The sequence below is a fragment of the Peromyscus maniculatus genome, chromosome 2, assembly GCF_049852395.1.
Source record: "Peromyscus maniculatus bairdii isolate BWxNUB_F1_BW_parent chromosome 2, HU_Pman_BW_mat_3.1, whole genome shotgun sequence".
In the NCBI taxonomy this organism is placed as follows: domain Eukaryota; kingdom Metazoa; phylum Chordata; class Mammalia; order Rodentia; family Cricetidae; genus Peromyscus; species Peromyscus maniculatus.
The window spans coordinates 145,612,323-145,639,147 of NC_134853.1; the positions used below are offsets into that span (position 1 = coordinate 145,612,323).

The 26,825-nt window shown below is 49.5% G+C and overlaps 1 protein-coding gene across 3 annotated transcripts in view; it reads left to right on the plus strand.

Moving 5' to 3' along the window:
- The window catches only part of Dlgap3 (DLG associated protein 3), a 67,358-nt gene extending 48,253 nt beyond the window's left edge, over positions 1-19,105 (plus strand). For 2 of the 3 annotated variants that reach the window (XM_016005974.3, XM_076565089.1), the window contains exons 9-12: positions 15,595-16,079; positions 17,067-17,158; positions 17,528-17,671; positions 18,224-19,105. In XM_016005974.3, the coding sequence (XP_015861460.1) occupies positions 15,595-16,079; positions 17,067-17,158; positions 17,528-17,671; positions 18,224-18,442 (940 nt within the window). In that variant the 3' untranslated portion in view covers positions 18,443-19,105. The remainder of the gene's footprint in view (positions 1-15,594; positions 16,080-17,066; positions 17,159-17,527; positions 17,672-18,223) is intronic. The other variant, XM_076565090.1, reaches the window with a different exon arrangement.
- Positions 19,106-26,825: the final 7,720 nt, after the last annotated feature.

A 26,825-nucleotide genomic window follows, 5' to 3' on the forward strand; every position in this document is an offset into this window, starting at 1 on the left:
CCCAGTCACCTTGCCGGGCTTTCCAACCCTCCCAGGGTTATTACAGTCTCTGGGAACCCCTGGATTGGCCTTGTCTGAGTGCCTGGTCAAGTCCTGGGGTTCCTAGGGAGTCACTGTTTCTGTCATCTCCTACTACTGTGGTTTCCGTGAAGCACCATATGCTCCCGAGATGTTAGGGTGACTGACAAAAAGCGGCCCGGTGGCCTGACCTATTCCGGCAGCTGCTGTCCTCCAAACCCTTAGTGTGCCGTGAAAATCACAGAACAGTGGCATTGCGTGGCCAAGTCCGTTTGCAAACCCCGAGAGAAGTCAGAGTCCTGGGTGGATACAGCTCTGTGCTCCCACCCTCCTTCCTGACTCCCCTGCCTTTCCTAAACCAGCCCGCAAGTCTCCATTGGTTCCCTGGAGGGCTTTTTGACTCCCCATTCAGATAAGTCGCTCCTGGAGAGTGGTCCTTCATTCCTTCAAACAAGCCAGAGTCCCTGCAAATGGTGCAGCAGGCCTTTGATGAGCACATCGCCACCCAGCCATTCACCCTTGATGTCAGTCAGCAGATAATTACTGAGCATTTGGTATGTGGCAGCTCCTGGGCTGTGCATCAAATGCTCTGGAAACTGTCAGAGATAAGACTTTTGCCTCATAGAACTTCAGGGCTAGAGGGACATCAAGACAGGGCATACATAATCCACAATGAAAAACAGTATTCTGTGTAACGGTATAATACATAAAAGAAGGGGTAACGTGAACTTAGTTCAAGGAGGCAAGTGAGGAGCACACTGGAGTGATGTTGGGGGCGAGCATTTGAGGGAGAGGGGATAGCATGCTGGGAGTGGAAAGACTTGGGCATGTGTTGGGAACTGGGGGGAAGGGTCATGTGGCCAGTGTGGAGGGAGTGGGCAGTGCTGGGAGGTGGAGAATGCCGGGGCCAGGTTGTGCAGGACATAGGCTAAAAGAACTGGGCTCTAATTATACGTAATGAGTAGCTATTAAAAGGTCAAAGGAACAGCGTGACACGCTTTAATTTATGTTTACAAAAGAGCATTAAGTACTGAATGGAGACTTTCTTCTTTTTTTTTAAAGATCGGGTCTCACATATCCCTCGCTGGCTTAGAGCTCACTTATGTAGCTGAGGCTGACCCCAAGTTCCTGATCCTCCTGCCTCCAGTTCCCGAATTCGGGAATGACAGGCGTGTGCCACCACCATGTCATGCCTGGCAGTAGATGGAGAATGAGTTTGAGGGAAGACATAGTAGAAATGAGACTGATGGGGTGATTTTCATGATGCAGGAGGGCGGTGGGTGGTGTTTTGAACTCTGCTGGCTGTTACATCAGGCCTTTCTCCCATGGTATTTGTAATTGGCCACTGCTAGTGCACGCGAGCTGTTCAGTTTTGGGATATTGATTTTGTATTCAGCAATCTTGCTGGTCCCTTATCGAGTCTCAGGTTGTCTGATAATCGTGATGGATTTTCTATATAGTTAATTAATTTCTTCAAGTTAGGATATTTCTTTCAAATCTGTATTTTAAGTGTTATTTTTTCTTTGCTGGATGTGATGATGAATGCCTGTAACCCCAGCACTTCGGAGGCAGAGGTAAGCAGATCCTACCTTTGTGAGTTCAAGGCCAGTCTAACCTACATAGTGATTTCCAGATCAGGCAGGGGTATGTAGTAAGACATTGGTTAAAGTTTTTTTCTTATAATAAGGTATTGAATTATATACCGTGTTGAGTGGTAGTGGGCTCATCCCACTCCTGATTTATGTGTGTGTGCGCTCACGTGCGTGCATGCACACACTTGCATGTATACAGTCAGAGGATAACTTGCAAGAACTGGTTCTCTTCTTCCATGTTGTGAGTCCCAGAGATCATATGTCAGGCTCAACAGCAAGAGCCTTTATCTGCTGAGCCATCTTACTGGGCCTGAGGTACACTTTACTTTATGTGTCTGGGTGTTTTGCCTGCTTTGTGTATCTACACACCACAGGCATGCAGGACCCCTGGAGGCCAGAAGAGGGCATCGGATCCCTAGAACTGTAGTTACAAAAGGTTGTAAGCTGCCATGTGGGTGCTAAGAGTCAAACCTGGGTCCTGTGGAAGAGCAGCTAGTGTTCTTAACCACCGAGCCATCTCTCCAGCCCCCCAGGATAGACTTCTAAAGATGACATTTGTAATAAATTTTGATGGGTACCATTTTTGTCCCTTTAGGAATTCTCTTCTATTCCTACTCTCTTAAGGGTTTTAAAAAATGAAAACCCTTGGGCTAGAGAGATGGCTCAGGAGTTAAGAGCACTTGCTGTTTTTGCAGAGACCCAGGTTGTATTCCCTGCACTCATGTGACAGCTCTCAACTGTCTGTAACTCCAGTTTAATGCCCTCTTCTGACCTGTGGGGGCACCAGGCACCTTCAAGTAAACACTCATAAACACACAATAAAGTAAATAATTAGTGAAAGAAGGAAAGAAAGCCAGCTGGTGGTGCACACCTTTAATCCCAGCACTCAGAAGCTGAGGCAGGTGGATCTCTGAGTTTGAGGCCAGCCTGGACTACATAGTGAGTTCCAGGACAGCCAGGGCTGTTACACAGAGAAACCCTGTCTAGGGAAAAAAGAAAAAAAGGAAGGAAGGAAGGAAGGAAGGAAGGAAGGAAGGAAGGAAGGAAGGAAGAGAAAGAAAGAAGGAAGGAAGGAAGGAAGGAAGGAAGGAAGGAAGGAAGGAAGGAAGGAAAGAAAGAAAGAGACAGAAAACCCTTTATTCCCCTCCTCCTTTTTTTTCTGGTGCTGGTACGGAAACCTGAGGCCTTTGCACAAGCTAAGCAAGGCTCTACCACTGAGCTACATCTTATCTTTATTTTTTTTTAACATAAGAACTGATTTGAATTTGATTGAATGTTGGGAGTTTACTGAAATGATCTTAGACTTTCTTTTTCCATGTGGAATGTGATATAATATATGAATAAATTTTCCATGTTGGTCTAGTCTTTCAGACTTGGGATAACCTCTGCTTGATTTTATTGTGTGCTTAGATTAAATTAGGCTTTAACGGGGTTTCAATATTGTCATAAACAAGTGCACTTACTACTTTAAAAAAAACCCAGCTAGCCTTGACATAGGTAATGCAGTGTCAGGACCCCAGGGTCCTTCTCATTTGTTGCTCTTCTACCTTCATGTATTACTTCATATTAAAAGAAATTGAAGTTCAAAAATTATACTTATTGCATCTATACTCTTAGCAGTTGGGAGAAGGGTGGGAGGATGATGATACTGTCTTCTTTCATAAGAGACTTCCTGAGAATTGGAACACTTTCACTATACTGTATTTGTTGTAACTGCATCACACGCAGTCACCTAGCTGCAAGGGAGGCTGTGAAGTATCGTCTGTAACCCAGGAAGCAGTGTGCAAGACATGAAGCACACAGCTAACAATCAGGGCTTTTTTGGCTAATGACAAAACCAAAAATGGATATAATGGAGCCTTAGCAGTTTATTTATTTTTCTTTCTCTATTTCTCCCCCACCCCCCAGCAGAGTTTCTCTGTGTAGCCCTGGCTGTCTTGGAACTCGCTCTGTAGACCAGGCTGGCCTTGAACTCAGAGATATCCACCTGCCTGTGACTCCCTGAGTGATGAGGTTAAAGGAGTGTACCACCATTCTCGGCTGCCTTAGCAGTTTTAAAAATAAGTCTTCCTATGTTAGTTTTTATATAATTACATTTTGAATAGTTATTGCTTGAAGATTTTAATGTGTTCATAAGTAATGTTGACCCACAATTTTTTTTTTTTGTAGGAGCTGAGGACTGAACCCAGGGCCTTGCACTTGCTAGGCAAGTGCTCTACCACTGAGATAAATCCCCAACCCCCACAATTTTTTTAGATATGATATCTTGTAGCCCAGGCTGGCCTTGAACTCTGATCTTCTTGCCTCTGTCTCTCAAGTGCTAGGATTACAGGTGTATGCCTCTATGCTTGTACCATAATTTTGTTTCAGTTGTTATTCAGTTTAGATATGATGCTCATGCTAGACTTTTTTTATTTTAATTTTACATTAATTGTTGTTTTGCCTGCATGTGTGTCTGTGTGAGGGTGTCAGAAGCCATAGAACTGGAGTTAGAGACAGTTGTGAGCTGCCATGCGGTTGCTGGGAATTGAACCCAGGTCCTCTGAAAGAGCAGCCAGTGCTCTTAACCACTGAGCCATCTCTCCTCATCTAGCCCTCATGCTAGAATTCTAACATGAGTTTGATAGCTTTCTCTCTATCTCTCTCTCTGTCTCTCTCTGTCTCTTTCTCTCTGTCTCTCTCTCTGTCTCTCTCTCTGTCTCTCTCTGTCTCTTTCTCTCTCTCTGTCTCTCTCTCTGTCTCTCTCTCTCTCTCTCTGTGTGTGTGTGTGTTCTTAGAAACAGTCTTATAAAGCAGAGGTGACCATTTCCCTAAGAGTTAGCAAAGGTTGCCTATAAAACTTTCTAGTCTAGTGCCTTTAGGGGAGGGAAGAAGCTTATGTTATCTTTAGTTTATTTAGTGGCTACTAATCTATTCTGGCTTTAATCTATTTTTCTTCTTGAGTCAGTATTTTTAAACCATTGTATAAAAATGGACAACTTACAGAATGTGTGGCACAAAATAACCCTTCCTCTTGTTATTATAATGTTGTAAATGTTCATTCTTTCGCTATGTGGTTTTTATTTTTTATTTTTGCATTCCTAATACCATGTTGTCTTAGTCACTGTTCTATTGTCGAGAAGAGACACCATGACCAAGGCAATTTTTAAAGGAAGGCATTTAATTGTGGGCTTGCTTACAGTTTCAGAGGCGGGTTAGCGTATGAGCATCACGGAAGGGAGGAGCATGGCGACAGGCAGTCAGGCAGGCTGGCCAGCCTGCATGGTACTGGAGCAGTAGTTGAGAGCTTTACATCTTGATCCAAAGTCAGCAGGCGGAGAGAAACAGAGGGGGTTGGAACCCATGGGACTGGAGTTACAGGTGGTTGTAAACTGCCCCTTGGGTGCTGGGAATTGAATCTGGGTCCTCTGGAAGAGCAGCCAGTGCTTTTCAACACTGAGCCATATTTCTAGGCCAATTTCTTAGATTGTTGAGACATTCTCCATCATGCATACATACATATAATAGATGAATATATGTGTGTGATGTATCTCATATATAATTGTACTTATAAATTATAATTCCCAAATGTTTATCTTCCATTTTCTTGTTATGTTTAATTCACAAGTTCAGGCAGAGAGGTGTATGAAAATATCTCACACAGGCTGGGCACGCTATCAATCAGGAAGCAAGGCCATACAGATCTCCTTGATTTGGAGGCCAGCTTGGTTCACATAGCCAAATCTAGACCATCCAGGGCTACATAGTGTGACCCTGTCTCAAAAAGAAAGAAAGAAAAACAGATTCATAAAAGTACTCCAGGAATTTGAAGACATCCTAGAAAAACAACAAGACCTTGTATTTAAAAAGAAAGGGACAAAAAGGCAGAGGCAGGGGATTTCTGTGAGTTTGAGGCCAGCCTCATCTTCATAGCAAGTTCCAGGCCATCCAGGGTTACATAGTGAGACATTGTGTCAACATAAAATTGATAGCACGAATCCTCAATTTCTTCTAGGAACACAATTAGTCAGTAGTTCCCTATAAACATAAACAAGAGCCTTGGAATACTTTATTTCATGGAGCTTTTTTTTTTCTTTTGGAGGGTGGCCATTCTGAGGCAGGGTTAGCCTCAAACACGTGGCAATCCTCCTGCCTCAGAATCCCATCTGCTGGGATTATAGGTATGCTTACCACGTCGTCTTCATTCCCTCTTCCTAGCCTGCCTGTAGGCTTGGGTAGTGTTTTTATTGTAGCTCTTCAGGGGGCTTGGCTAAATCGGCCCCTGTGTCTGTGTCGTCTGATGGTGCAGGTTCACAAGCACGCCTGAATGACTTGTGTGTGCGTCTGTCACTGCCCATTCCTTCCTCGGGTACTCCGTTTCCTCCTCACTGGGGGACTGCTGGAGCTTTAGATCCACTTGGAAATGAACATCTCAGCTTGAAGTTTCTGTGTTTCCCTGGTAGAACACACTGGAACCCCACATCCCCATACAAAACATCTTTCATGTTCTCATTTCCCAGCATCCTCCTTCCAGGCTGCCTTCCTGAAACACTAGCATGGAATCCCCCCCCCCCCCCCTGCAGTCTACGTTTACAAACAAAGCTGACCTCTTTGGCTGTTGGCTTTGTGCAGGAGATCTCCCTCTAGCTCCTCATGGTGTATAGGTTTAGGGGTCTCTCCTCTCTCCCTTCCTCAGCCTTCCCTTCTAGCCTTCAGCATATGTCTGGCCTGACCCTCCTGTGGCTTTCTTGGCTTTAGCAGTCCTCTCACCACTCAGGTCTGAAGACTGCATTTTGTTTCGGGAACCTGAAGCTGTCTTCTATTTCCAAGCCTGGCATCGGAGCCGAAACACCTTTCTGATTTTATTTTCTCCAGCTCTCCTAGGTGCTTGGGTGTGGGTGGGTGCTTCCTACATTCTTTCTTCGGTATCGATCAGTCATTTCCATGGGGCTGAGAGCAGCCACCACCGCGGGCGGGGGGGGGGGGGAGGGGGGGGGAGGGGATCCAATGAAGGAGCAGTGTGAAGGAAAAGGGAAGCTTTTTCAAGGCAGACGGACAGGGAGTGTGGCGTGAGCGCTGAGGTCTTGATGGTGAGCGTGTTGGAGGAGAGACAACGGTGAAGAACTGAGTCTCTGGGACAGGTGATCACACTGGGCAGTCAGAGGGAGTGACAGGTGGGGACAGGGCAGATCTGGCCCCTCTCTCTGGCCGGCCTTCCTTGCTTGTCTGCCGAAGGCATCCTTTGTTGTACACCTGCACAGCCCCTGGCAGCCCTTCTGTCCCTGGCACGCTAATTCTGACTCACCACACACCATGGCCCAACCGGTACCTAGAGGTGAGCCATGGAGTCCAGTAGCCCTGCTCGGCAGACTGCCAGGCCTCCCTCTACCCACTGCCACCCATTTTTCTGGATTCTTAGCTTTCTTGCTTCCTAGTCTGCACTTTGGTTTTAAAAACTGCTGGGCAGCGCCTGGGAGAGGGATGCTTGCTATTATCAAATCTCACAACCCGAGGCCAATCCCTGGAACCCATGATGGAAAGAGAAAGCCAACTCCTGCAAGTTGTCCTGTGACCTCCGTATCTGCACCATGACATGCACGCATATACTAAATAAATAAGCAAATAAATGTAAAACTAACAATGGCCATTGGTACACTCCCTGATGGCTTCTTGGGTGGAGTTCACATATATTGCCTCTCCTTTCTGAAGCTTGTCTGTGGATGCTTCCAAGTTGCCCATCACTGGGACCGAATCTCTCCAGTCCATCTCCTCTGACCCTCTCCATTTGCTTACCGGGTTACTGGATCCCTGTTATACTTGTCAAATACTGTGTAGGTACCAGGTTACCAAGATGAGCAGGAATCAGATGAACCCCTGCCATTTGAAGCTTAGCCTCAGGATCATCGAGGCTCTCATAGAAAACAGAGTCAGAAGTTCCTACTGCACTTGTCTTCCCAGACCCAGATGCCTGGACCACAGTCAAAGAGTGCAGCATGTGCAGAAAAGCTATTCCTGGGACTTAGGGGACCAAAGAAAGGTGATCTTGTTGCTGTTATTCTTTTTTTTTTTTTTTTTTTTTTGGTTTTTCGAGACAGGGTTTCTCTTGTGTAGCTTTGCGCCTCTCCTGGAACTCGCTTGGTAGACCAGGCTGGCCTCGAACTCACAGAGATCCGCCTGCCTCTGCCTCCCGAGTGCTGGGATTAAAGGCGTGCGCCACCACCGCCCGGCTTGTTGCTGTTATTCTTGTTATGTTGAAATAGGTCTCATGTAGCCCAGGCTGACCTCAAAATTCTATATCCCAGCACCAGGGAGGCAGAGACAGGCGGATCTCTTCTAATTCAAGACTGATAAATCATTGTACCTTGCCTCTGTGAACCACACACACCCCCGTTACATTCTCTTGTTCTCCCTCCAACTGTCCCTTTCCTCCCTTCAAACTGTCCCCACTCTGATTTAATGTCATATTTGTCCATATCTATGTGTAAATATATACATGTGCATATTTAAATCATGTTCCATATGTGAGACAATTTGAGGTATTTATCTTTTATCTCTACCACCCTCTCTGTTCTCGTCTTTCTCCCTTTAAATCCCTTCCCCCTACATAGTCCCTCTTCTTCTTTTATCACACACACACACACACACACACACACACACACACACACACGGACATGGACACACACAGACAGACAGACAGACACACACACACAGAGACAGACAGACAGACAGACAGGCGCACACGGACACTTAAATCTAGATTCTGCACTCGAGAAGAACGGGCTATTTCTTGAGTCTGACTTATTTTGCCTTAACATGACGGTGTCCACTTTCCGTAATGTCAGAATTTCACCTTCTTCATGGCTGCCTGGAGAGGCTCGTGACTGACCCTTGTGACCTCTAGGTCTGCCTTGCTGGACCCTGGCTTGAAGTCCTGGCTGCTCTCTTAGAGAGGAGCTTCTCCAGAGATTGGTGCACTGCCGTGTTCCTCCCTCTCCATGCCCACCCCTCTCCCACCCCCGCCACCCTGCTGCCAAACTCTCCTGGCAACCCCCTTGCCAGTTTGTGGGTACTGAATGTTCCTTGGATACTCTGTCTCTTGGGGTAACACAATTTCTGCCCAGAGAGCCACAAAAGGGCCAACTCCCTGAAGTCGCCATGATAACGACTTCCAGGATTACCAGGAACTCAATCATTGTTAGCAGACAGAACTGGTGTGGGGGCGGGGCGGGGGGGGGGGGGAAGGAGCGGGGAGGCCTCCACAGCCTAGTTAAAGGGCCCAGAGAGGAAATATGACGCATTGTTTTACATGAGTGGTAAATCACAGCGGAGGCCATTTCCTACCTGGTGCTTCCCGCCGGCGAAGACCACAGCAATGGCTACCAAGTCCAAAACCAAAGAGGGACCTAAGTCCTGGGCTTCAAGACCTTGAAGATTCATGTTATTTTAGGATTAGGTTTGGGTGTGAGTTACAGAAAACCCATGAATGACAGTGACTTAAATATGGCAGAAGTTGCTTTCTTGCTTGCTTGGGTATCCAAAGGGTTGGTTGGTGTCCTACAGGCTCAGAACCCAGGCTGCATTTTCCATAGGGTATCTATATTGTGTTCCAAAATAGTTGTTTGAGGTCTAGTCATGGAATCTATATCCTTTCACTTACATGGTAGTCAGATATCGGCCTCCTGTGGTTAGGCTTGGTGCGGTACCTTTACTAAGTCATCTCACTGGCCTATACCCTACTTTTAATAACACTCTCATTACTATGGCTTTGTGCACGCTAGGCAAGTTCTCTCCCACTGAACTACATGCCTGGCCCAACACTTCCTTTCCAAGAACACTTTCTAGAAGTTGTAAGTAACAGTTCTGCTTGCATCCCACGGGCTAGAACTTTGCCGCCTAGCTCTACTAGTTCTATGGGAGATCGGGAAGTGAATTATTATCCAAAGTGGCCACCTGTCCAGCTTAAAATCATGGGATTCTGTTACTGAGGAAGAAAGGGAGAATAGATGTTGGGGATAATTAATACTCCCCACCACCCTTGCAGCCAACCAACCAATCAGCCACCCGGCCAACAGTGATGTTTGAGGAACTGCTCTATTTAGTGAAAGAGACGGATATGCAAATAACGGACTCCGGTGCCATGTGATGGGGAGGATAAAGGAGGTTTTGTTCCGAGTGCTGCGGGAGAACAGATGGAAATGATCAACAGCAATCAGAATAATTAATGACTACAATGGCCGAGCTGGGGCCGCGCTGCTACGCTGGGCTATTGTGTGCGGCCAGCTCCTTTTCTCGGTGGCGGGCGAGAGCCACAAACTTTCCTACTTCTCCACAATAGCTCACACAATGGCAGGCCAGGTGCTGGCCCTTCTTCCCATACATTATCTCCCAGCTCTGGGGCTGGTACTGCCGTCATTCTCACTTAAAAGATGACAGAACAGGCACGAGCCATCCAGCTGGCTTTGGAGCCAGGCAGTCTGGCGCTAGAGAACCCAGATTTAACTCCTCTACTCTGCTGACACCCCAAAACAGCTCATTTTCCTTCCTCCCTCCGACCCCCCACAAATCTCCAGCAGGTAGCCTCCCCATGCACTTCATTGTGATGACTGAGGCCATCTTCCGCGACCTCGGTTTACTTCCACACCAGCTTCTAGCTTGCTTGTGTCTCTTCTCTCTCCTCAGTTATCAGCCCGGCCTCAGCGGCCAGACAGCTGATTACTGTACTATCCCTAAGGATGGGGAGGCCTGGGGTTGGGATGAAATGACTTGGGGTGGCCTCTGCCTGGATTGGGTCACTGTTCCGTCTCAGGAAATCACTTTGCCTGTTAAGGGTATCTTTTCTCATCTGTGAGAAGGGATGATGCTGTCCCCCTGATGCTAGGGACAGTAAGTCGTGTCAGGTGATTAACTTAGCACATACTAAGTGCTCAGAAAGTGTTAACTGTTATCCCATGCCCCACTTGGACTGTTTCTCTTTCCTGTCTTCGATTTCTCTTTACTCATGTGTTTGTTACCCATCCCTGCCGGGACGGGTGTGGTAAATACATATTTATTATCTTACATTTCTGGGGCTCAGAAGTTGTTCCTAGATTTACCTGGGCTAACAGCAAAGTGGTGGCAAGACTGTGTCCCTTTTGGAGGTATGAGGAAGAATCTATCTTGTTACCTTTTCCTGTTTATTCTCCTTTTTATTTTTGTGATGCTGGGGATGAAACCCAGGACCTTGTGCATGCTAGGCAAGTAGTTTTCCCCTGAGCCACACACCCAGCCATACATCCACTTGTTTCTTTCCTGTGTTTTTTCTCCCTCCGCCTCCTTTCTGGGCTCCCTCTCTTATTAATAAGGACCCATGTGATTAAGTTGTACACATCTGGCATGGTACTCTTTTTTCATTGCTGTTATAAAATTCCTAGCAGTAGCACCTTAAGAAAGGAAGGCTTTATTTTCTCTGTGGTTAGGGGATGTGGTCCTGCCGAGCAGTGGTGGCGCACGCCTTTAATCCCAGCACTCGGGAGGCAGAGGCAGGAGGATCTCTTGAGTTTGAAGCCAGCCTCGTCTACAGAGTGAGTTCCAGGGCAGCCAAGGCTACACAGAGAAACCCTGTCTCAAAAAACCAAAAAAAAAAAAAAGACATGGTCCTTTATGGCTGAGTATGAAGCAGCTGGTCATATTGCATCCAAGGTCAGGAAGCTGAGAGCTGAGTACCCAGCATGAGAAGATGCTCAGCAAACTTTCTGCTCCTGTTCGGATTGCTCTGTTCCCCTCAGTGGAACATCTCCAGAGCTGCCCTCACGGACATACCCAGGAGTGCGCTTCCTGAGCAATTCTGAAACCCAGCCAGGCTATTAAGATGAACCATCAAATCTGGATAATCCAGGATAGTCATCTCATCTCGGGACTCTGAACTTGGCCAAGACCACAGAGTCCCCTTTGCCATGGGAGGTGGCGTACCCCCAGGTTCCAGGGATCAAGAAATCCTTTGGGCACCATTATCTCACATGTCCCCCTCAGGTTCTCCCCTCCCCCTCAGGATATGGCTACCTAGAGCTACCCCAAAACCAACCTCTCTTCCTCAGATGGGCGTCCCCTTTACCCCTGCTTGTTTCTCAGACGCCATCTTTGATGAGGTTGTTTTAACTAGTTTCCCCCACCTCCTGACAGCCCATGCAGTCAACAGGAACAGAACCTTGGCCAACCTTTCAACCAGCTGCTAACTCTTGTTGGCTGTTTGGACCTCCTTGAGGTCTTCCTCTCCTCTGTCTGCCTCTACACACTCCTCCTGGCTTAATGTGGTTTTTTTTTTTTAAATCTTAAAATTACATTTATATCTGCTAGGCAGTGGTGATGCACACCTTTAATCCCAGCACTCAGGAGGCAGAGGCAGGCAGAGCTCTGTGAGTTTGAGGCCAGCCTGGTCTACAGAGCGAGTTCCAGAATAGCCAGGGCTACACAGAGAGATCATGTCTTGAAAAAAAAACCAAACAAACCAAACAAAAATAATCACATCTATCTCTGTGTGTGTGTTTGTGTGTGTGCTTGCACATAATGTGCACATGCATGACCACCTGTGTGCACCACGGCACATGCATGGCTGTCGGAGGACATTGAAGGAGTTGATTCTCTCCGGGCACTGTGTGGGCCCTGGGGCTTGAACTCCTAGGCATCAAGGGCTTTTACCATCTCCGTCTCTCTCCTCCTGGCTCCCACTCCCCGTCCTCCCTGGTTCCGTTCTCTCTCTGTGTTGCACTGTCCCCCCCCCCCGCCCCCCCACCTGTGAAGTGTCCAGCTCTGCCCAGGGTCTTGGCCCTTTGATCCAGTGTGATCTTTCTTACTGTGATCTTGTCCCACATCAACAGCTAGTTCACAAGGATGGCTGACTCCTGCCCACCCTGGGCAAACATGACTGTTGGCTGGGAGCGATAGGGAGGACCATGCTTCACTGAGCCCAGGGGCTCCCCAGCTCCCTCAGCCTTCCTTGGGGTTTATGCATTGAGAGAGTTCTCCGAGGAAAGGACTTAGAACATGAAGCCTGGGGCACTCTCCTGCTTCTCTCTGAGGTAGTGTGGAATCCTCTCAGGACTTCCCAGAGGTCAGATGAAGGCATCAGGCCAGTGGAGCGGAAGGGCAGAGTGTGTTCAATGGGGAGGGACACCCCAAGTCATAGTGTGTTTCATGGGGAGGCAATTTCACGGAGGAAAACTTTGCTTTGGGTCACAGTTTCAAAGAGTGCAGGCTGACATTGGGAGGCAGGCTGTCCATGTGGCCCGTTCACTTATTGGCAGATTGAGAAGCAGAAAGGCCAGGCCTGTGTCAGAAATAGAAAGGTCCTCAAGGCTCACTCTGCAGTGACCCACTCTGGCTAGTTAGGTCACAGGTCTCAGAGGTTCCACAACCTCCCAAACCTTGTCAACCTCTGGGGGCCAGTTGTTCAAACAGGTCAGCCTGTGGGGTCATTTAAGACTCAAGACTCTTACAACAGGGAAAAGGCTTGGGATGGTACCTCTTCAGAAATGTAGTTGCTGGAGAAGCCTACTGTGACCGTGACCTCTGGTGTTTGATTGCTAGAGCTTGGAAGGGGCCACGGGCCAACTGTAGCTCAAAGGCACAAATATTCACAGGGAACCGAGGTGTGTCCTGAGGGTACAGTTAGACACACGTGGCTGTCACCAGAGAGAGAGACAATTAATCAAAACAGTGGAGTTGCTTTAAATGCAGGAAGACTGCTGAGGAGGCCCAGAACTGAGGAGTGATCTTGGGGGCAGACAGGAGACTCACAGGGGCTTGAGCAGAGAATAGTCAGGGAGCGAGAGTGGAAACAGCCATCTCAGGCAGGCGTGCTCAGAGGTTGGGAGTCAGAGGATAATCTATTTAGGGATCAAAGAGGATGTAGGGAGGAGGAGGCTGAAGATTCGGGCATGTCCAGGGAATAGGGGCTTCAGGCCAGTGCTGGATGGAAGTTTGAGCTCTCTTGCTGGCCGTGGGGAGTCATGGAAAGGGTTTGGGGCAGGGGAGTGATTTAGAAGAGCTTATCTTTAGGAGGACTACACCAGTCTTGGGGTAGACCGGGCAGTAATTGCTGGGTCCCAGATTTTAACAGACACAAGATAGAATTTTCGGCAGAAGAAATAAATACCTTGGAAATATTGTCCCATTCCTGTGGTTTTATATGTGTGCATAAGTATATTTATTATGTAGATGTACTTATATATAATACAAATTTAATCAGACTATTTGTTGTTATTTTAGATAGGGTCTCACTATGTAGCCCTGGCTGGCCTGGAACTCACAGAGATCCGCCTGCTTCTGCCTCCTGAGTGCTGGGATTAAAGGTGTGCGCCACCACACAGGGCTATTTGACTGTATTTTCCATGCACCTCACACATATTAGATGGCCTGGATGGAGGACTTCCCTAAGGCACACACTGACAAAGGTAACATTAAGACTCAGGTGAGCTTCCTGGTCCAGGGCTTTCCCTTCCTCTTTACTGAGTGCAGAGGTAACTGAAAGGGGGCCGGGCCAGTAGTCAAGGTGAATGGTGCCCAGGGCAGATACCAAGGTGAAGGCCATGTGGGAGCCAATGAAAGTATGTTCTCTCTCCTTACTCTGGGTGGGGGTGGGGACATGGGGTTCATTGGAGACTGCACATGAGTGCATCTCTCTTGCCTGAGTCCTGCAGCATCCTTCTGGGCCTGGTTTCTATGGCAACAGGCTCCCAGCAGGCAGCCTGCCAGCTGGAAGGAAGCAGGCAGGCAGGCTTGGAGAGAAGGCCTGGGCCACAAGAAGAAGGTTGAAGCTGGGGTGCGGAGCATTGTGGGGGGGATGGCTAGGAGAGTCTCCTGGGAACCTGGACAGGACCCTGGAGATGTCTCATGAGACCCCCTTGCCTTTTAACTGTGTGGAGGTGGAGGTAGTGAGGACCCAGGGTCCTTTCCTTTGAGGTTCTTGAATTCCCAGACTACTTCAACTTCTGTTCATCTTTGACAACCCGAGACACACACACACACACACACACACACACACACACACACACACCAGCCACATGCTTCATAGTGCCCATTGACTTCTTTACAGAAAAGAGCCTCTACTCTGAACTCTGAGTGGGAAAAATGAACAAGGCCAATTGACTTTCTGTTTTGCATAGAATTTGCATATAATTAACTCAAAGACAAGAAATTTCCAGGCCCTGTGTCATTCCTGCCAACATCTTAATTCAGCTCCACCGGCTCTGGCAGACTGTCTGGCCAGGCTCTGGGCTGAGCCACCGGGGTCCCAGGGCTGAAGTCTTCCCTGCTGTATTCCCCCTCCAGCCCAACCTGCTCCCAGGCATTTCTTCCTTTAGCTGGTGCGGCCCTGGGTCCAAATCCTGGTTCTGACACTCTGAAGCTGGACGGCCTGGGACCTCTTTGGGCCCCATTCACTGACTTCTCTGTAGCCCAAGGACACACTGGATAGCCCCTGTAAACCAGCAGAGACACATCTTTTCTAGAAACACCGAACTGCAAGCTGGGTGTGGTGACTTAACCCCTATAACACTAGTCCCGAGGAAGTGGAGGCAGGCAGCTCACTCTGTGTGTGCAGCCGGGGGACCCATGGTGAGTTCCAGGTCAACCTGGGTACAGAGTGAGACCTTGTCTCAAAAACAACAGACCACCAAGAGAAGTAATGAAATGCTTCTGCATGCCTCGTTCAGGAGCTACCGCCGTCAGGAGCCCCCCAGCCGGCTCTCGCTAGGTCAGTCTCTTTACACAGTGTGTTCCAGCGTCTCTTCTGGTCATAGGTGCAAGTAGTTAAATATTTCGACTGCCACTGATGTTCAGTGGAAGTGCAATAGGTAAGTATATTCGGTACCTACCGATTGATTTTTGAGTGTGTGCATCAGTGGCCAGTGTTTTGTATTGTAGGTCCTTCATCTTCCTTTTTTTTTTTTTTGGCTCGGAGTTGGGATGAGGGTGGTGACCTGGGGTGACCTGAGCAGGAGCAGAGAGGACAGGCATCTCCCTCCCACAGGCGGGCGAGGTTCAAGCGCTCCAACAGCGTGACAGCCGGTGTGCAGGCAGACCTGGAGCTGGAGGGCTTGGCCGGCCTGGCCACTGTGGCCACAGAAGACAAGGCCCTGCAGTTCGGACGTTCCTTCCAGAGGCACGCCTCTGAGCCCCAGCCCGGGCCCCGGGCCCCCACCTACTCAGTCTTCCGCACGGTCCACACGCAGGGCCAGTGGGCCTACCGCGAGGGCTACCCACTGCCGTATGAGCCGCCGGCCACTGATGGGTCGCCTGGCCCTACCCCTATCCCCGCCCCCGGCCCCGGGTCCGGCCGCCGAGATTCCTGGATGGAGCGCGGTTCGCGCAGCCTCCCCGACTCAGGCCGCACGTCCCCCTGCCCACGGGACGGCGAATGGTTCATCAAGATGCTGCGGGCAGAGGTAGAGAAACTGGAACACTGGTGTCAGCAGATGGAGCGTGAGGCAGAGGACTATGAGCTGCCCGAGGAGAGTGAGTCCACTGCCACCCACGCGGGGGAGAGGGCGCGCTGGCATCCTGTGCGTGGGTGCCCGGGCATGGGGTATCGTGGTGGTGGTCCCAACTGCAGCACACCAGCGGGCCCCTCCCTTCAGGCTTGGGCTTGCCTCCTCTTTGGTCCTTCAGTATCGGAGCTTGGGGTTCCTACTGGCAACAGGGCATGATGGGAGGGGGCCCGGAAAGGGACATCTTTAGAGGCCAGGGCTAGGACTTGGGGGTGGGTGGGGTGGGGTGGGTCATGACCAGGCAAAAGGAAGTGGCTACCAGTCTAAGTCACTAACTCCGTGGAGAACAATCTGTTCAGATCTGGACAAGTATGCGGTTCCAGTGTGAGCTTGGTGGTGAGGCTGGGACCCACATGCCATTCTGATCTGAGCTGTTCAGAAGGGCTCTCCCAGAGGATGCTGGGCTTCCTCGGTGAAAGATGTAGGGTTTTAACATTGTTGGAGGAGGCAGCTCAGGCGAGAACAGGTCTGAGGGAGGAAATGAGAGGTCCGCATGGCAGACAGCCCGGTGACAGAGGGAATGCCCGTCCCCATGAGTGCAGTCCGAGGGGAGCCAGCGTCAGGTTCCTGAGGTGAATTAACAGTTCTTAACCAATCAAGGACGCATGCACTGATTAGTGACAGGATCTGGCCAGTGAATGATCATTGAGCTTGTGCTCTGGCCAAGGCTGGGAGGCGAGATTAGGGACCCAGGTGGGAGGAAGGCTATTCTCAGAGGGACCAGCACTTGGTAAACACAGGCTGTGTGGAGGAAGGAACTTCATTGAGGAGGAGGAGGAAGTCTTGGTGTGGTCGGAAGTTTGATGGTAGGATGGGGGAGGGGCTGGAGGAGAGAGATGGATAGCTAGTAGTACAGTAACCAATAGGCGAGCATCTCAAAGGGTTCACTTCCGGGGGGCCGGGGAAAGAGGGACCCCCATCCCGCCACCTCCTTGAGCCCGCTTCTGTCCTGCAGTCCTGGAGAAGATTCGCAGTGCCGTGGGCAGTACCCAGCTTCTCCTGTCTCAGAAGGTCCAGCAGTTCTTCAGACTGTGTCAGCAAAGCTTGGTAAGTGTGAGGGCAGAGCGAGGGGTGTGGATCTGGCGGGTGACCCAGTGTGACTGAGGAGTGGGACCAGGTCTGTGTCCCTGGAGGGGTGGATTGCGTGTGACCCAAGACAGGTCATCCAGTGTGGCCCAGAGAAGCCAAAAGGTCAGACGTGTCTTGTTTGGCGTGTTGTGCCTCAAAGGTGGAGCCCAGCGTTCCTGCCCAGGTAGGAGAGACCTGGGCTTTTTCTTGTCCCTGTCCCCCATCCCTCAGCCCAATCCCCCCTAGGCTGAGCTTCCTAACCGTGAGACTGAGTGTGGCTTTCCCTGAGCCTGCATGGGGTCAGACTTCCCTGACTGGCTGCCTCCCCTGTGTGTCCCACCACGGCAGGACCCCACTGCGTTCCCTGTGCCCACCTTCCAGGACCTGGCGGGTTTCTGGGACCTCCTGCAGCTCTCCATTGAGGATGTGACCCTCAAGTTCCTGGAGCTACAACAACTCAAGGCCAACAGCTGGAAACTCCTGGAGCCTAAGGTGTGTTTGTGGGTCCCCTCAGGCCAAGAAGCCACAGCACCAAGAACAGCTTTAGATAAGACAGCCGCTGTTCACGCCAATGCTGCCTCAGCCACCTCGGGTCAGCTGCAGTGTGGGGCGTAAAAGTCGATTTTTTCTTTTTTTAAAAAAGGCGATGTTCAGCCTTCTGCTTGCTAGATTTACGTCTTAGGTGGGTGTCAGAGGTGAGACTTGGGCAGGTCCCTGGAGCCCTGGCAGCGTGCCCCCCACCCCCCAGCCTGCGCGTGGGTGCTAGCGGTTGAGAACGGTTCCACCAGGGGGCGCTCGACCCCCGCCATCTCCATCATTTGGAGACCGGGGCTGGGGCTTTGACCTTGTGGAAACACGTGCACCTGCAGCATCGGGTCCCCGGGCCAGTCCTAGGCGCGGTCCCGTTTCGATCCACGCGAATTCAGTCCCTCGGGGCGCGCGGGGTGGGGGGGAGCTGGGCTGGGGGTGCGGGGCGCGAATCGGGCTGCGGCAGCGGTCCGCGGCGCCCAGCTCAGCCGCGCGCACGCCCTCGCCTCCCGACAGGAGGAGAAGAAGGTCCCTCCGCCGATACCAAAGAAGCCCTCGCGGGGGCGGGGCGTGCCGGTGAAGGAGCGCTCCCTGGACTCCGTGGACCGGCAGCGGCAGGAAGCGCGCAAGCGGCTCCTGGCGGCCAAGCGCGCCGCCTCGTTCCGCCACAGTTCGGCTACCGAGAGCGCGGACAGCATCGAGATCTACATCCCCGAGGCCCAGACCAGGCTGTGACCCGCCCGGGCCGCCCAACCTGGCCCGGGCCCGCGGTTTTCTACCCGTACTGTACACCCAGCGTCGAGGTCACTGTGAACGCGGGCTGCTCCGTGCGCCCGCCCTGCCGGCACCGCACGCCCCGGCTCCTGCCCGCCGCACTTTCGTGGGTTTTTTACCTTCCTGATCCCACGCAAAGGCGCCCGGGCTAGGCTGGGGGCCGTGCCTCTCCGCCCAGCGCCCCTCACTCGGAACGCCCATCTTCCTGGTCCGACGCTTTGTCCCCACCCTTCCCCCTCCCTCCATGGGCACCATCTCTGCCATTATTTTACACCCCACCCCCCACGGGCCAGGCCGGGCCGGGTCCCCCATCTGGGCTCTGCGTCCCCCCCACACCCCGCGGGGCTGGGCTTCGTGGGGAAATCAAGCTTCGTGGCTTTTTATGAAGAATCCCGAACCCCGCCTAGGAGCCCGCCCCACCTTCCCAGGGCTCCACCCTCAGCCCTCCGCCCACAGGGCCCAGGGACCACAGTGGCTGGACCAACCCAGGACCAGGGCGCCTGGGCCTCTCCCCTTTCCCAAATCTGGGGAGGGGAGACAGGGGCTTCCCCTCACCACACCTGTGGCTGTTCCCACATCCCTTTGACTATCCCAGGAAAAATAAAACCGCAGAACTGCACCGGAGCCAGCTCTCTCCAGAAGAGACCACCTCTGTCGGGGGGCTTGGATAAGGTGCGGGGTGGGGAGAGGAAGGGAGAGGGCCAGGAGCTTGAGCACTCTTGATTTGGGCGTTGCCTGAGCCCTTTCTGGGAAGGGAGAAAGGGGATTCTGGCGGTCACAGTAAGGACCTGTGCCTTCCTGGAGGGGTCCCACTGTGTGTAAAGGGGAGGGAAGGAACCCGGTTGTCCCTCATTCAATCCTGGGCCCTTTGCCTCCTAGATCCTCCAGAAAGGGAAGCCCTGCGTTCAGTACTTGACACACAGTACATGCACAATGGTGGTGGTGGTGGTGGTGGTGGTGGTGGTGGTGGTGGTGGTGGTGGTGGTGGTGGTGGTAGTGGTGGTGGTGGTGGTGTGAGGTTATTATAAATCAATGAATGCACACACGCTTTCCATGGAGGACAAGTACTCTTTTCTTGCTCCAGTCCAATCCAGTCAACTGCAGCAAACTCCAGATTCGCGCTGCCATTTTCTCTGATGCCTCCTGTAGGCGGCCACTTTGCAGGAGGGGTCATAAAGGAGGGAACTTTACTGAGAAACTAACTTCAAGTTAGGAGGCGTGGCTAGTATTTCCTAAATGCCTCCGGAGGGTCCGCCAAGGGATGAGTGCTTCACCGATAGAGTGCTGACGCTCAAGGAGGCTTGAGTGGGCTTTCAGAATGACAAAGCCACAAGTAGTGGACCAGCCGGGTCTCATGCCGAATCATGAGATTCAGAGATGCATGGTATTCCCAATTTGGAAGGAACGTGACGACAGCCCCACTAAAGAAGCCCCGTTTATTGTCTCCTGGGGCTGTTTTTGGCCCACACCGGACCAGCCAATTCTTACTCTTGGTCACCAAATGCTTGTCACTGGCAGACACCACGGGGGTAGCACTGAGCCCTGTCCTTTTTAAAATGTGTGTGTGTGTGTGTGTGTGTGTAGGGAGAGAGAGAGAGAGAGAGAGAGAGAGAGAGAGAGAGAGAGAGAGAGAGAGAGAGAGAGAGAACGAGAGCGAGAGCGAGCAGCGAGCACGTAAGCTAGCGGTTGATGGCATGTGCCTTTGGTCATTCTCTGCCTTGTTTTTGATCCAGGCTTGCTGAATCTGGAGCTCGTCTATTCTGCTCTAATGGCTGGCTATCAAGCCCCGGGTCTTTTTTGGTCTTTACCTCCCAGTACTGAAATTACAGGCGTCCACTTCACCACTAGGCGGTTTTTTTTTTTTTTTTTTTTTTTTTTTTCATGTGTGGGTTCTGGGGAGCCAAACTTGGATCCCTATCAATCACTTTATCCACTGTCCTTACCCACTTTTCCCAGTCCTTAGTTTCTGTTTTTTTTTTTTAATTTAAAATTTAAATGTATGAGTGTTTGCCAGTGTGCATGTGTGTGTGCCATATATGTGCCTCTGAGTCCAGACCAGAGTTCAGATCCATTGGAAGTGGAGTTTGGATAGTTGTGAGCTGCCATGTGGGTGCTGGGAATTGAACCCGGGTTCTCTGGAAGAGCAGCCAATGCTCTTACCTGCTCAGTGGTCTCTCCACCCCTTCCAATGGGCTTTCAACAGGTGTTGCAGGTGATTCTGACACACAACCAGGTGTGGGAACACGTGGACTGGAGGCTATTTTCTGTTGGCTTTCCAGATGGAGGCTGGGTAACCTTACTTCTCTTGAGAGTGTTTTTTTTTTTTAACCCTAAATTGGGATGTGCGTGAGTTTTGAATGATCAGAGCAATCCTGTGTAGCAGGTATTGTGATTTTTTTCAGACGAGGAGACAAGCTTGGGAGCTAAAACTCCTTACTCCCAATCCTGAAGCCAGGAAGATGTAGAGTCTGCATTATATGGGACGACACTACACTGTGTTCAGAGGGATCTTTGCCCTTACTTAGAAACGGGGCTGGGTTTCCTGAAGTCATGTAGTAGCTGGGTGTAGACACAAGGGAAATGTCAATACTAATAGGTCTGGTCATCCTGCTGTGAGCGTATGCTTAAAATGTCCCTAGGAGCCAGGTGTGGTGGCACACACCTTTAGTCTCAGCACTTGGGAGGAAAAGGCAGGCAGGTCTCTATGAGTTTGAGGGCAGCTTGGTCTACTTAGCAAGCTCCAGGACAGAACTACATAGAGAGGCCTTCTCTCAAAACCACAAAAGCAAACAAAATATCCTCAGGGGTTGAGAATGTAGGGCAGTCTCTCAGTGTTGGTCCAGTGGCCTAGGTTGTTACTCTGTGCCCCAGAGGGACAAGAAAGAGGTGATTTTTGTGTACAAGTTGTAGGTTGTTTTTTTTTTAATTCTTTGGGGGCCCACCACCCAGCTCCCAAATAAATCACACACAGGCTTATTCTTTCTTAGAAATGCCTGGCCTTAACTTGGCTTATTTCTAGTCAGCTTTTCTTCTCTTTCTTTTTCTTTTTTTCTTTTCTTTTCTTTTTTTTTTTTTTTTGATTTTCTGAGACAGGGTTTCTCTGTGTCGCCTTGTGCCTTTCCTAGAACTCACTCGGTAGCCCAGGTTGGCCTCAAACTCACAGAGATTCACCTGCCTCTGCCTCCCAAGTGCTGGGATTAAAGGCGTGCACCACCACCGCCCGGCTTAGTCAGCTTTCCTTAAATTAACCCACCTACCTTTTGTCTCTGAGCTTTTATCCTCTATTTCTGTATACCTTTCTTTACTTCTTTCTCTGTGGCTTGCTGTGTAGCTTGGTGGCTGGCCCCTTGAGTCCTCTTCTCCTCCATTTCTAATTTCTTTTTTTCTGTTTTTTAATTAATTTATTTATTTTGTATACAGTTGCAGACCAGAAGAGGGCACCAGATCTCATTACAGATGGTTGTGATCCACCATGTAGTTGCTGGGAATTGAACTCAGGACCTCTGGAAGAACAGCCAGTGCTCTTAACCACTGAGCCATCTCTCCAGCCCCCATTTCTAATTTCTTGATTCCCTCTTCCCAGATTTCTCCTCCTATTTATTCTCTCTGCCTGCCAGCCCCGCCTATCCTTTCTTCTGCCTTGCTATTGGCTGTTCAACTCTTCATTAGACCAAGCAGGTGTTTTAGACAGGCAAAGTTACACAGCTTCACAAGGTTAAACACATGCAACATGAAAGAATGCAACACATCTTTGCATCATTAAAGAAATGTTCCACAGCATAAACAAATGTAACACATCTTCAACTAATATGCTCCAACAATTGGCTCTCAGCCTGATCATAGCCAGGCACAGGAGCAGGAAGGCTATAGTTTGAAGAGGGACCTGCTCTCAGAGAAGCTGAGTACATACCACATACAGGGACAACAGAAGGCTCATGCTGGGTATTGTATAATGACCTTAGTTCTGGAGGTTGGGAGGTCTTATTTCAGGATGGCAGAAAAAAAAGCCAGGTGTGATGTTGCACACCTGTCATCCCAGCATTTGGGAAGTGGAGGCAGGAGGATCAGAAGTTTGAAGCTATTCTGGTATATATGAGACTCTTTTAAAGACAGGGTCTCACTATATAGACCAGGCTGGACTTGAACTTGCAGTGGTCCCAACCATCTGCCTCCCCAGTGGTGGGATTAAAGGCATGCATGCCACCTTGCCCAGCGAGACTGCCTTAAAGCAAAACAAAAAATACTAAAACAAAATGCCTAAAGCAGGGTACAATACTGTGTACCTGTAACCCCACCTACTTGGGAGTCTGGACAGGTGGACTATTTGAGCCTTACTTGGGGCCAGCCTAGCTAACATATCATTTCCTGTCTCAACAATAAATAACTGGGTGGGCTGCAGAGTTGATTCAGTAGTTAAGGGGACTTGTTGCTCTTGGAGAGAATTGGGATTCGACTCCCAGCATCCACATGGCAGTTCACAACTCTCTGTTTCAGGGAGTTTGATGCCCAACTCTCTGTTTCAGGGAGTTTGATGCCCTCTTCTGACTTCCTTAGGCACCAGGCATGCACAAGGTGCACATACAGCCAAGCAGGCAAAAGACTCATACACATAAAATAACAAATATAAAAAAATCACCACCACAAATACAATAAAATAATAATAATAACAACTGAATGTGATGAGGCATGGTTATAATTCCAGCACTTTAGAGGCTGAGATAAGATTGTAGTGAGTTCAAGGCCACATAGCAAGACTGACTCAAAAGGGGTCTGAAGAGATGGCTCAGCTGTTAAGAGCACTGGCTGCTCTTTTAGAGGAGCCAAGTTAGGTTCCCAGCACCCACATGACCACTCATACATAACTGGAACTCCAGGTCCAGGAGACCCGACACCCTCTTCTGACCTTCTTGGGCACCAGGCATGCATGTGGTACACTCATGTACATGTAGGCAAAACACCCACAGTTTTCAATAAAATTAAAAAAACAAAAAAATTGTCTCAAAAGAAGCAACAAACACAAACAGATACCAGCACATGTCTGTCACTCCAGCTGGAGGCTGGAGCATCAGAAGTTCAAGGCCAATCTGGATTGTTTGAGATCCACCTATTCTCAAAACAAACAACAAACCAGCATGCATTGGTGGCAAAGGCCTTCTTGCTGAATCCACACACGCCCCCTTTATGGAAAGCAAGAGGAAGAAAAGGGTGTGAGGGAGACAAACAAAACACCCTTTTGCAATCTCACCTATTGACTTGGAGTCCTTGTGGCCTAGTCACTTATTAAAGATGCTCAGGCCTCTTTGCATGGTTACAATGGTAATTAGATTTCAACGGTTTTTTTTTTTTTCCAGCAAGAACAAACAACGGTAATTAGATTTCAATGTAACTTTCAGCAGGGACAAATATCCGTCTGAAGCACAGGGAGTTCAGGAAAGCTTGGGAACTGTCTTGCAGGATGCCTTGGAATTTTGCATAGGAGAAATGGAAAAGGAGGCCACTCCCTCAGGCCAGGGACCAGCGTGGGGCCGAGGCTTGGAAGGATGACTGTGTTGGGAATGACTGGAGAAGCAAGCTACAGCAAGATGACAGATCAGGACAGGGTTGGATGACTTGGCCAAAGGGATCCATGGGCTAACCCAGAGATTCCAGTGTTTTATTTAAGTTTGTCAATGATCCTTTGGCCAAAGGAATAGACACAGAGTGGAGGGGTGGTGGGAGGGTGAGGAGTTGCTAATATAATAATAAAGAGAACATAGCACTTTAGCAGATCATCCAAGTTGGGTTCCCAGCACCCATGTCTGACAGCTCACAATGACCTGTATCCTCAGCTCCAGGGGGATCTGATACCCTCTTCTGACCTCTACAGGTGACTGTGCTCATGTCCAGGTAAGAGGTAATGGTGTTGATTTTGAGGGGTAGTTAGGAAACATAATACTGTAGGATCGATTTGGGGAGTGATGGAAAGAGCAAACTTGAAGATATTACACAGATTTTTCTGTTAATGAAGAAGGAATGCCCCGAGTGAACATCACGGGAAGATTCATGAATCTGGGGAATACTTAACATGTCAAGAAGCACTACCAACACTTACCTGGAGATGCCAAGAACTATGGTGCTTTCTGCACATTAAGATGGTTTAAAACAACAACCCCAGAGGATGTCTTAAAGTTTTCTTTTAATTGCTTTTATTTGTGTGAGTGTGTGAGGGGGAGTCACATGCCACATGCCACAACTCTGTGGGGAGGTCAGAGGACGACTTTCAGGTTGATCTTCTCCTGCTGCCACGTGGCTCCTGAGGATTAAACTCAGGCCATCAGCTTAGCGGCAAATACCTTTATCTGCTGAGCCATCTGGCCAGCCCAAGGGTATCTTCTTAGTGTCTTTAAAAAAAAAATACAAATAAGGCTATAGAGGTGCTCAGTGGTTAGAGAACATAGCACTTTAGCAGATGATCCAAGTTGGGTTCCCAGCACCCATGTCTGACAGCTCACAACGTCCTGTATCCTCAGCTCCAGGGGGATCTGATGCCCTCTTCTGACCTCTACAGGTGATTGTGCTCATGTGCACATACCACAACCCCCATATACATACACACAATGAAAATCCTTTTTTAAGGATTGTATCTTTTTTTCAGATTAACAGGCCACAGAGTCAAGATTTGAATCCACGACTAATTTCAAAGTTAGGGATTTTTTTTTTAATTTTTATTTTTTAGACAGCATCTCAGCATGTAGTTCTGGGTGATCTGGAAGTACTAAGTAGACCAGGCTGGCTTCAAACTCACAGAGATTCACCTGCTTCTGCCTCTGGCGTGCTAGAACTGAAGGCATGCACGACTATGCCCAGCTTCCCCCTACCCCCGTTGATACAGACTCTTGGTATATAGCCAAGGTTGACCTTGAGCCTCGTGACCTCCCAAGTGCTGTGATTTCATCTTAAGTTGGGGCTCTGTGCTTCCTCAGGTCTGCTGGGGGGAGCTTCTATTCATTGTTAAGATACAGCCTGAGGCTCTGTCTTTCCAGGGAGTGCCCACTGACTTCTTTGCAGGGCTGATGCTGCCCTCTGTTACGGCACTTCTTAGATTGTTGACATTTTTTTTTTTTTTTTGGTTTTTCGAGACAGGGTTTCTCTGTGTAGCTTTGCGCCTTTCCTGGGACTCACTTGGTAGTCCAGGCTGGTCTCGAACTCACAGAGATCCGCCTGCCTCTGCCTCCCAAGTGCTGGGATTTTTTTTGCACGCCTTTAATCCCAGATTGCTGACATTTTTGTGGGCCTACCTGCTTCCTCTTCAGGCAGAAAACTCCCGAGGGCAGTCCATCTTGTATCTCCAGTGTCTAGCATGTAGAATGGCTGACTAAACGCCAGCCTGTGTTCTAGACAATTCTGACCTCATCTCTTCTCTTCTTTTTCAGTGCACAAGTAATCAAGTTCTGCTAATTACAGTTGCTAATTTCTGGCAGCTTTTTTCTTCCCATCTTCACTCTCAAGGCTTAGCTTTGGGCTTTTTGATATAAAATGGGAAGAACCTATAAAGACAATTCAGTGTAGAAACTTCCTATGGAAGCACCCATGACCTTGAAAAATGACTCACAGCTGACTTGTTAAGGGAAAGTGAGTAGACCATTCCAGGTAGATGAAAGAACATGGAAAGGCACAGGCTCAGAAAGATGATTTGTTTTTAGCATGTATTACTAGTAAGGAGGCTTGTCAGATTGAGATCGGTTGCCGGGAGGTTGGGAAGGCAAGACCATGTTGCAGCACTAAAGAGCTTGGGTATGAGGCTTTTCCTGTATGTGATAAATTATATGTCTGTTTAGGGAGAGTGGAAACATGGAGAAGAGCGGATGCTTGTATCAGAGGGTCTTCTATAAATGCTTCACTATCTTTCAGCTATTTGTAGACACACCATAGCTACCATCTAGTTCCCTGATTTTGGTATGCCTGGCACAGTACTTACATACGTCATATTATCTAACCCTCACAACATCCTTGCCAATATGGGTGGTATTAATGCTATGCAGATGAGGCTCAGACAGATTAATTAATAACGTTCCTAAAGACACACAGCCTGAAAGCACAGACCGGAAGAGGTTTTAAAGCACTAGATTATCCTCTCTGGAGGTCAGGGGTTGGGTTTTCTGTTTCGACCTAGGTCTCAGAAGATGCCTAATGAACTTCAGTGCGATCAATGAATACGTGACTTCACTTTTCTCCGCTAGAAAAGCACGGCGGCAACGTCGCTTTGGGGAGCCTCCAACCGCCAGGGGGCGCTACATCCACCTCCGTTCATCCCAAGAGAGAGGCGGATGCCTGGCTTCCTTCCTCTTGTCGCTTGACCGGAGCT